Here is a 9660-nt window from a genome sequence, read left to right on the forward strand (position 1 = left end):
TTCTGTGAGGGCTAGCTGTTGTTTATCCAGCGGTGGGTCTGAGGAGAGCTTCACGGCGGACATAATGGAAGTGGACGGTACAGTTGCTTCCCTTGTCAAACTCATCAAATACACAATCCAACAACCCCAAAACACTCGGATGGACACGTTATAATCCGCACATTCACTACGCTGTGGAACACCAACAAATAATATTATAGCGTTACGACGCTGAAGCAAATACTGGGAACTACTTTTTCTTTAGAAATCACTACGCCCAGACGCCATGTTTAGTAAGTAGTTCCGTCTCAGCAATCTTCGCAAAAAACAACTCAATCTGGTAATTTTGCATTAATATTCCACAGCGTAGTGAATGTGTGGATTATAACGTGTCCACCAAAGTGTTTTGGGGTTGTTGGATTGTGTATTTGATGAGTTTGACAAGGGAAGCAACTGTACCGTCCACTTCCATTATGTCCGCCGTGAAGCTCTCCTCAGACCCACCGCTGAATAAACAACAGCTCGCCCTCACAAAAACAGTAAGTAGGCTGTTCCAAATGACGAGGGAATTGCCCTAAATGGGCCAATTTGCCAAAATGTTGAAGTATCGCTTTAAGTTAATTGCTATCAATTTCAATGCAACACGTATAAATCCACAAAACGATTCCTGATTATTCTGACTCGCATTGAGCAGAGTGTTAAAGCACTCGTGTCATTTTCAGATAAATACATAGAAGAAAAACAAAGTTTACTATTGAAAAAGGTTAAAAAAGGAGGTTCGTCTGATCGTGTCTCTGCTCTAAAGAAATCTCTTTCAAACATCAACATTCTCTTTGAAGTCTGTAAAATGTGCTTCGACCGGATTGGAGCCTCTTGTGTGCTGGTTTCAGCCCACGGGCCTCACGTTTGACACCGATGAAGAGTCACATGTTCACATTTTAAAAAGGAGTGAGACAAAGACAGGAGGAAAGACGTCCGTCCGTTTGTAGCTGAAACCTTTATTGGTGCTCGGCGACAAAAACAGCATTTTGGCAGAAAATTCATGAAACAAGCAAAAAGCAACTAAAACCCAACACAGGGTTTCCTTCTTCAGCACGATGAGGAGTAAGAAAAGCTTCACACACTCTCATGCTTTTTGGCAAAACCACAAACATTTTGAAAGTTGTTTTGGGGGAAATGTCAGTTGATGCTGAGGTTGGTCTTTGCGATCGAGTTAAAGCGGTTAAATGAACCGAAACGAGTCGTCTGCTCACCACGCTGCTCTCTGTGGGGGGTCCAGTGTATTTACCTTTTGCATAGACACTTGATAAAAACACGACGGTCGTAAACACGAGGGGAACAAAACGCCGGCGACTCTGTCAGCTGGCCGACCGGCGGCGGCGGCAGTAACCAAGGCACACATTCAGGCGTCTGCAGCCGGCGGCCAGGAAAATAAATACCATAACATAACTTAGTGCAAAAACGAAGCGGAGACGCAGGAAAACGGCGGGAAGTCCGGAGACGTGACAGCCAATCGGTGCGCCCGACGGGCTTTAATCTGCTGCCAGATTATTCAAACGCACCTCAAAAAACATCGGGAGGAAAAGGCGGCTTCGAATGTTTGAAGTGAAAATCTACAGCTACGAAAACCACGGAAAACTGCAGAGAAAAGGGGATTTTTAAAAAACATTTGGAGAACTTTTTCTTAATTTTGATGATTTTTCAGGTGAATTTAAAAACAAAGAAACGTTTGAGTTTATGTGTCAGAAGATCTGCTGATAAAACGGTTCCGGGCAGGAACTCAGCTGACGCAGCTCTGGATCAGGAGGGATCAGGAAAACCAAGTCAATCATCCCAAAACGTCCGATTATCTCACCTGGCTGGACACCGTTTGTACTTTTACTGAAGCAGAATTCATGAAACTAACAATTAAAACATGGAAGCTTTTGTGTTTCTGAGTCCAGCGGGCGGCGTCGGTCCGTCCTGCTTTCATCTGTTCACCGACTGACGGAGGAAGATGAGAGATGAAGGGCGAAGAAACGACTGATCTGAACTCTCTCCAACGCTAACGTAACTTAGAAGAAGTAAAAATGGTGTATGTGTGTGTGTGTGTGTGTGTGTGTGTGTGTGTGTGTGTGTGTGTGTGTGTGTGTGTGTGTATGTGTGTGTAATGTGAAGGGGAGCGATGGCTGCAGTGTGTTGCTGGACAGCGTTGCAGACCGCGGCGCCGTGGCCCCGTGTCAATACTGATCAATAGCACTGATTGGGGGGGGGGGGGGGTGAGGTGAGGTGGGGGGGGGGCTCTCCTGTTCTGCCAGCACCGCCTCGGTGGATCCCGGTCCGGTACGAACCCTGCGGAGAGCCGACACTACGACGGCTGAGCCTGGGATTCTCTGCTGGGACTCGGCTGGGACTCTGACTCCGCCCCCTCCAGGACTTCCGGGACCTCCCGGACCTCCTGGACCTCCGGGACCTCCCGGACCTCCTCCTGCTCCTCCGCCCGGCTCTCCACCGCTCTGGCGTCGTCCTCTCCAGCCTCCCTCTCGTCTGAGGAGGGAGAGGAGTGTGAGTGAGACCCGGCAGCCGAGCTGGACTCGGCCGGAGAAACGTCCCCGAGGACCAGGACGACTCCGCCCGACTCCGCCCGACCCGAGCAGGAAAGCGAGGCGGCTCGGCTCTCTGCCTTCATTCCCATCATTCCCGTCGCCAGAGGATTAAAGCAGCGTGGAATTTGACGCCGTGTGGAACATCCAGGATTTGAAGCAGGTTTTTGTGAATCAGGGTTAAAAGGCTGCGAGCAGCAGAGACCTGAAGTGCAAAATATCAGACTGACGGGAAAACTGCAGCAGCGTCAGAGAAACAGTTTCCTGTTTCACCTCGCTGGATTTTCTTTCAAAATAAAGCATCAAGTAGACCAACTTAATACAACGTCTGTGTTAAAAATACAGTTTTCAAACTGAAAAAAGCCCGAAGCCTGATTATGTGATTAATCAGGATTAAAAAAATTATCTTTAGTCATGCCCAGACTGATTAATGAGGATTAATGCGATAAGAAATGAAACATTTCGGCTCATTGACGCTAGATTAAACTCTTTTCTGCTCTCAGAAGTTTGGACAGAAGCTCGTTTCTAGATATTTTGCACTCAGAGAAACCAGATCAAGTCTCTCTGCTGCTTCGTTATCGATCATCTCCGTGATTAAAGTCAGGAAGAGAGGAATTAGTGGAGCTGCTCCCGGTGACCTTCTGACCCCGATTCGGCTCAGAGCGGCGATCAGTTCTAGGGCAGAGGGGGGGGAGGGGAGACCTGGACTCTGCTGGACCCGGCTCTGTGGGGTCAGGGGTCGCCGCCGGATCTGGAAACTGTGGACCGAACTCCACGGAGCCGGAGCTTTAGCTGCGGGAGATCAAACCGGTAACGGCTCTTTAACGGACAATTCGGTTTACTGATCAACACACTGAGAACTGATGAGAGCAAACTTTCCTTGTACATAAACAGCATTCTGATTGAAAAGGTTACAACTAGAATGGAAATTGAAAATGTATTAATAGACCTAATACAATTAATTAAACACTATATAAAGAAAATACAGGTCGAACTACAAATAAGCAAATCTAGTTAATAAGCAAATAACAGAACTAGGTTAATAGAATAATTAGGAAACAAATGAGCAAAAATGAATAAAATATATAAATGAGGAAATAAAAAAGATCTGTATCTTCACATTTATTTATTCAACACACTATTTTCTATTCGAGTTTCTGATACTTTGGATAAATGTGAAAATAGTTAGCTGAATGCAGGGAGATGAATTCATGTTGGGAAAAGAAACATTTGACTTTAACTTGGTGAAAATAATCCAACCTGTTCAGTTATTCTCCGTTTTTTAAATCAATCTTACTATTATGTAAATTAATGTGTCTTGTTTTGTCGTCTCAAACAGAGAAAACTGAAACAATCTCCAGTTCCTGGATAAAAATCAAAAAATAAAAGCTAAAGCAGATCCTCCGACACTAGGAGCTGGACTTCCTCTGATACTCAGCTGCTTCCTCAAATCTAAAGAAACGTCTTCAGTCAGTCGCGTCAGCTCAGAGGAAAACGAGCCGTTAACTGTGTGTGTGTGTGTGTGTGTGTGTGTGTGTGTGTGTGTGTGTGTGTGTGCGTGTGCTTCCTGCTACCTCCAGAAGGGGGCGCGCTGTCCTCCGAGTCGGTGCCGCGGCGCCGTGGCGGCGGCGGCCCCGGCGAGCGGGACTCGGACCGCAGCCTCCGCTCGTAGCTGAACTCCGGCAGCTTGGGGGCCTGGGGGCGGGTCTTCCGGGCCGGGTTCATGAAGTAGCAGTAGGCACAGCGGAAGGCTGGAGGAGGGAGGGGGCGGGGCCGAGGGAGGGGGCGGGGCATAGGGACAGGACGGCGTTCAGTATGACCAATGGGAAAACGCCGCTGCGGAACCGACCGGCTGCTTCTCACCGAGGTACTGGAACTCCTCCTTCAGAGCCATGCCGTTATGAGAGGAGCACTGCTGGCAGATCAGAGCGTACCTACACACACACACACACACACACACACACACACACACACACACACACACACACACACACAGTAAGAGACTGCTTACCCCCCCCCCCCCCCCCCGGCACGCCGCCTCCAGCAGGGTCTCCACCTGTTCTGCGGTCCGTCTCCCACCAGGTACTCGATGACTCGGTCCACCGCTCCTCTGTCTTTGGGGAGAACCGGCCTCGCGAGGGGGGGTCCGGGGGGGTGGAGCCCTGCAGCAACAAACAAACAAACAAAAAACAAACAACTTTCTAACATCCAGACGATAGAGCATCTTCCTCCTCTCAGTTGTCAGTAACCTCAGAGACGTCCAGACGGGGGACCACCCTACCCAGGCCGGGACGGGGGAGCAGGGCGTCCTGCGGATCAGGGACGGAGACAGATCGGATCGTTCCGGCGGTCCGCCCGGAGCTGGGAGGAGGAAGAGGAGGAGGAGGAGGAGGAGGAAGAGGAGGAGGAGGAGGAGGAGGAAGAGGAGGAGGAGGAGGAGGAGGAGGAGGAGACGGTGCATGAAGCTCAGGTTCAGATCACTCCGGTGGGACCAGGAGACCGTCCTCACCTACTGGGGTTCCTCCTGGTCCCGTGACGGGCCGCGCTCCGGGAGGGGGGGTCATTCCCACGGAGGAGGGGGGGCCCATCGGCATGGGCCTCATGGGGACGCCCCTCTGCCTGATCTCTGCTCGGAGGAGAAAAGAAAAGTTTCATGTGGTCAAAATGCCTCCAGGAAGTGGGCGGGGTCTGGACGGACGGCGGCTGTACCCTGTCCCGGCCTGGGGGTCACCGGAGGTCGCGTCGGGGTCGACTCCAGCTCCTGCGGCACACAGAAGACGTGAGCGAGGGGACGGAAAGCGGCGGGGGTCAAACCTGCGGGGCGCGGCGGACGTACGGCCTTCCTCTTGGCCTCGGGGTCGAAGCGCTCCAGGATGAGTTTGGCGTTCTTGTACGTCTCGGTTTCCATCACCTCCTCCAGCTGAAAGCACCGAGCAGAGCGGCTTAGAACCGCGTCACCACGAGCGGAACGCGCTCTCGCAGAAACTCACGATCTTCTTCTTGGTGATCTTCAACTCCTCAAGTTTATCGTCTGAAAGAAAACAGGAAGTTCAGGAAGATCTGTTAAAAGACACTGACAGAAAATAAAAGCTGCTGTTCTGGATCCGGATCCGGATCCGGATCAGTAACTTACTGTTTCTTTCAGTGCGTTTGGAGAAAAGGAAGATCAGCAGCTTCCTGATGAACCAGACGCTGACGAGGAGACACAGAGACGGTCAGGATCCAGACTCTACTGGTCAGATCAAATCGGGGGGGGGGGGGGACTCACAGCAGGGGGTAGAGGAAGAAGGGCAGCGCCATGGCGAGCCGCTGCAGCCACTGGTCCGGCAGGTAGAGTCCGTAGACCAGGAGGGACGTCAGCAGGTAGAGGACCGAGGAGTAGAGCAGCAGGCGGCCCACCCACAGCTACACAAGCCAGACCAGAGAGAGACACAGTGAGAGCCGCTCCACCGCCGCCGGCGTGACGCTCCACCGCCGGCGGCGTGACGCTCCACCGCCGCCGGCGTGACGCTCCACCGCCGGCGGCGTGACGCCTCCACCGCCGCCGGCGTGACACTCCACCGCCGGCGGCGTGACGCCTCCACCGCCGCCGGCGTGACGCTCCACCGCCGCCGGCGTGACGCTCCACCGCCGCCGGCGTGACGCTCCACCGCCTCACCTTCTGCAGACGCTGGTTTTTGGCTCTGAACTCCTCCAGCTCTTTAATCTCCTGCAGGACGAAACAAGAATCCCAACATTCAGACTTCCACTCTCTCCCGCCTCGCAAACTGTTGAATTAATCTTTAAATATGGTGATAATTCGCTCCAAAATGGCGTTTGCCCTCAAAAGAAAGGTCGATTTTCTGTTTCTAACAGCAGTTTGCTTCAATTTGAACTGAATTCATGATTATTCTGACTGGAGAGAATTCTAACCGACCGGATTCCAGCCGTCAACACTCAGTTAATGGGATTCAGATTCCGATCAGTCGGGAGTGTTTTCACTGCGGCTCCTCCTGCTGGAGCTGTGTGCGTCGTTACCTTGTCCAGGCTCTCCAGCTGCTCCACTGTGGTCTGCTTCGTCTGGAAGAAAGAGGATCTCGTTTTATGAAAGCGACTGGAAGCAGTCGGTCAGCGCTGCACTCGGCTCGGTTTCTAAAAGCGGCTCCTGAGCGTCGTTCAGCTCTGCGGGCCACAGGGGAGAAGACGGAGCAGGAACAGACCCGGTTCTCTCTCCTTTAACTGAACTTGTTTCACGTTTCTGTCTTTCTAATGTGGAACATTCTACAGTTCACCAGCCAGCGGTGTCAAACACAAGAACAGTTCTCCTCTGCTGTGGAGCAGACAATACCCGAAGGAAATGTCTTTATTTCTCCCAGAAACATCCTTTTATTCCAGGATTACACATCAGGTGCTGCTCGATGAGAAAATATGTGCTGCATTAAAATAAACACGTTGATAATTTCATAATTGTTCATTTTCAACAGAAAATCCCAAAAACAAAGGAGTGTCTGAAGACCCAGAATGTTAGATGAAGTATTAAATGTTGATCAAGTCCTTGTATTGACACCTTCAGAGCTTCTCAGGGTCCTGAGGCCACGCCCTCTTTTCTCAGACAGGTCGATTTGGTGGCGTTAGGCTAGCAGCAGCTCCACTGGGTGGATCTGATCCTCCACAGCTTCTAATCTCACTGAAGCAGCGACAGCGGCTACTTCCTGTTTTGTTTTAACAAGCGCCGAAATGTCCGAGTCTTGTTCTTCTGCCGACATCACTGCTGTTTTAAACGCTGCTGGTTCCTGAAGCTGCATTTCCTGGCAGTTCACAGCTAATTCGATTCTGGAAATTTCATTATAAATTTCCAAAACTTTTCCAGGGTTTCCTGACTGTGTGAACCTTGTATCAACCAGACGCTTGAAAAACGAGACTTCCTCTGAACAGAGAGTCAACGTGTGAATCCTCTGAGAACGTCCTGAAGAGAAGAGAGAAGGAATGGGAAGATTACACTTTAAAACAGGCCGAGACTCGGCGAAACCTGGACCTGGAGTCCATCAGGATGTCTTTAAATGTGACCGAATACCCGCAGAGGTCAGCCCTCTTCACACAACACCAGATCCTCCTGTCTGAATGTTCAGGACGGTTTGAAGGATTTCCCAGGTCACCCTGTCAGTCACTCACCCTCCATCGGGACAGCAGGCCCCCCATCCTCCAAACGTGTGGTCGCCGCTGCTCAGACGTCCGGTTCACTGGAAAAACATAAAAACTGAGATAGTCAGCAAAGCCCAGGTGCATTATGGGAAGCTGTTAATGCAGCTTATGGAATTTAAACATTACAGAATGTGAGCCGCCACACAAAGACCTCGTTGTTGTGGATTTACTGAGTTCCTGAGGGAACGTACAGAAACACACACGGTTCCAAAACGTCTCGGGAGGAAATGCAGCTCAGAAAGGACAGTCTGGACGCCAGAGGAAGACAGCACGTCCAGGGTCGGGTCTCACTGAAGACCAGCTGATCCCACACCGAGTCCAGACCGAGACCGAGACCAAGACTTTAAAGGACCGACGCCGGGTCCAGACCAAGACCAAGACCAAGACCAGGACTTTAAAGGACCGAAAACAAGTCAGGACCACAACCAGATCATCCCAGAACCAAAAGAAAACTCAGACGATCAGAGACTGAAGCCAAGTAAAGACTAAGACCAAACCTAAAGACTTCAAGGGACTGAAAACCCAGTGAGGACCAAGACCAGCGCCTTGAGGACGAGGTCTGGAGGACGGCAACACTGGTCTGAGTCACTGGATTTTAGCAGGAGGTCAAAGGTCATCAGTGATATCAATTATGTCACAATTATATCACAGCAGCAATAAAACGCACTTAAGGACAAAGTGGAAAATAAAGACCATAAAAATGTGGAGCTGCTCCCGGTGGAGTGATGGCTGGATCTGATGAACAGTGTCAAGCTTTAGGCAACACTCAATCAGTGGAAAAGCGCTTTAATACGAGTGAAATTTATTATTTACACGATGAATGAGGAGTCAGTGGGTCCGAGCGTTGAATATGGGACCACCGCCCACGAAGCCTGACGCTTAAGGTTTGCTACGCAAGTGAAAGCTCCAAAGGAAACTCTGCAACGCCTTTAAGAATCATTATTAAAGATTTAACCAACAATAAGCCATCATCTTTCATTTCACGTGGCTATAATATTAGCTTATCCATCAAAACACCGCTGACTGCAGGCATCCTTCCGGAACGAGCGCGCTGCGGCGCCGCAGCCGCGTTTCTTCCCTTTATTTAGCAATAAAGTAGATAAAAACAAACACGAGGCAGGAAAATACTTACATTAACCGCTCATTCAGTCAACTTAGCGCAGAGGCTAGCGGCTAACCGTAGTGGCGCTGACTACACTGACGTAATGACGTCGTGACGCGATGAGGTCACGATGTTGCGGACATGTTTCCCAGAATCCCCTGCGTTGTAGTTCTTTAATAGAATTTAAGGATTTATGTGTTTTTTCCATGTTTATTTTGACTTTTGTATATATATGTTCTTCTGTATACCATTTTAGAACATTAATTAGAACGGGTGTACATAGTTTTATATTTTTATTTTCATATTTCTCCATTTAACTCATTTCCTCACTTAATTCCATCTGTTATTCTCTCTTCCAATTAAAGGTGCATTAAGGAGTTTTACAACCTTAAAAATACTTATTTTCCACCATAAATATGTTACACATTTTTAATGATGTGTACAATGTGCCCTGACATATTCGTTACAAGTACCGCTAGACCGGTCTGGCTCCAGCATTTTTTTGGGGAGAATTTGAAAGGAATGACGTAATGCGCGCTCCGGCTGGTTAGGTTTCATTTTGTCCACCATTACTCCGTCAGATGCTTAGTGAGCAACAACTGAGCAGGAGCTTCCATAAATTAAGAACAGACTGGCTTCTAGCACTGCCACAGCTCCACACAGACTCCACCAGGTAAAGAAACTTAAATCTTACTTGAGCGCTACTAAACGAGCGAAGACGGAGTTCCCCTCTTCCATGCACGCGAGCCACAGGGACAAATTTTTCACTAAGCTGCATTACGCCCAAGGCCTGCAGGGGGCGCTGTTTTGCATAAA

The 9660-nt window shown here is 49.8% G+C and overlaps 1 protein-coding gene across 1 annotated transcript; it reads right to left on the reverse strand.

Moving 5' to 3' along the window:
* Positions 1–963: 963 nt before the first annotated feature.
* On the reverse strand, positions 964–8935 carry lnpk (lunapark, ER junction formation factor). Its single transcript, XM_030107166.1, has 16 exons — positions 8875–8935; positions 7713–7780; positions 6579–6620; positions 6220–6270; positions 5830–5966; positions 5695–5753; positions 5552–5592; positions 5398–5481; positions 5271–5322; positions 5062–5187; positions 4850–4922; positions 4618–4731; positions 4425–4495; positions 4136–4312; positions 3264–3353; positions 964–2505 (listed from the first exon to the last, which is right to left on the reverse strand). Exons 2-16 carry the CDS (start codon positions 7737–7739, stop codon positions 2327–2329), a joined length of 1323 nt encoding a protein of 440 aa, XP_029963026.1. The 5' UTR covers positions 7740–7780; positions 8875–8935; the 3' UTR covers positions 964–2326.
* Positions 8936–9660: the final 725 nt, after the last annotated feature.

Source organism: Salarias fasciatus, chromosome 13, assembly GCF_902148845.1.
Source record: "Salarias fasciatus chromosome 13, fSalaFa1.1, whole genome shotgun sequence".
NCBI classification, from domain to species: Eukaryota; Metazoa; Chordata; class Actinopteri; order Blenniiformes; family Blenniidae; genus Salarias; species Salarias fasciatus.

Excerpts from the sequence above, each read along its gene's own strand:
- lnpk (XM_030107166.1), bottom strand. The coding sequence starts at position 7,739 with ATGGGGGGCCTGCTGTCCCGATGGAGG. Across the intron at positions 5,323-5,397 it reads CCGAGGCCAAGAGGAAGGCC|GAGCTGGAGTCGACCCCGAC; the intron begins GTACGTCCGCCG and ends TGTGTGCCGCAG. Across the intron at positions 2,506-3,263 it reads CCGGGTCCAGCAGAGTCCAG|ACGAGAGGGAGGCTGGAGAG; the intron begins GTCTCCCCTCCC and ends CTCCCTCCTCAG.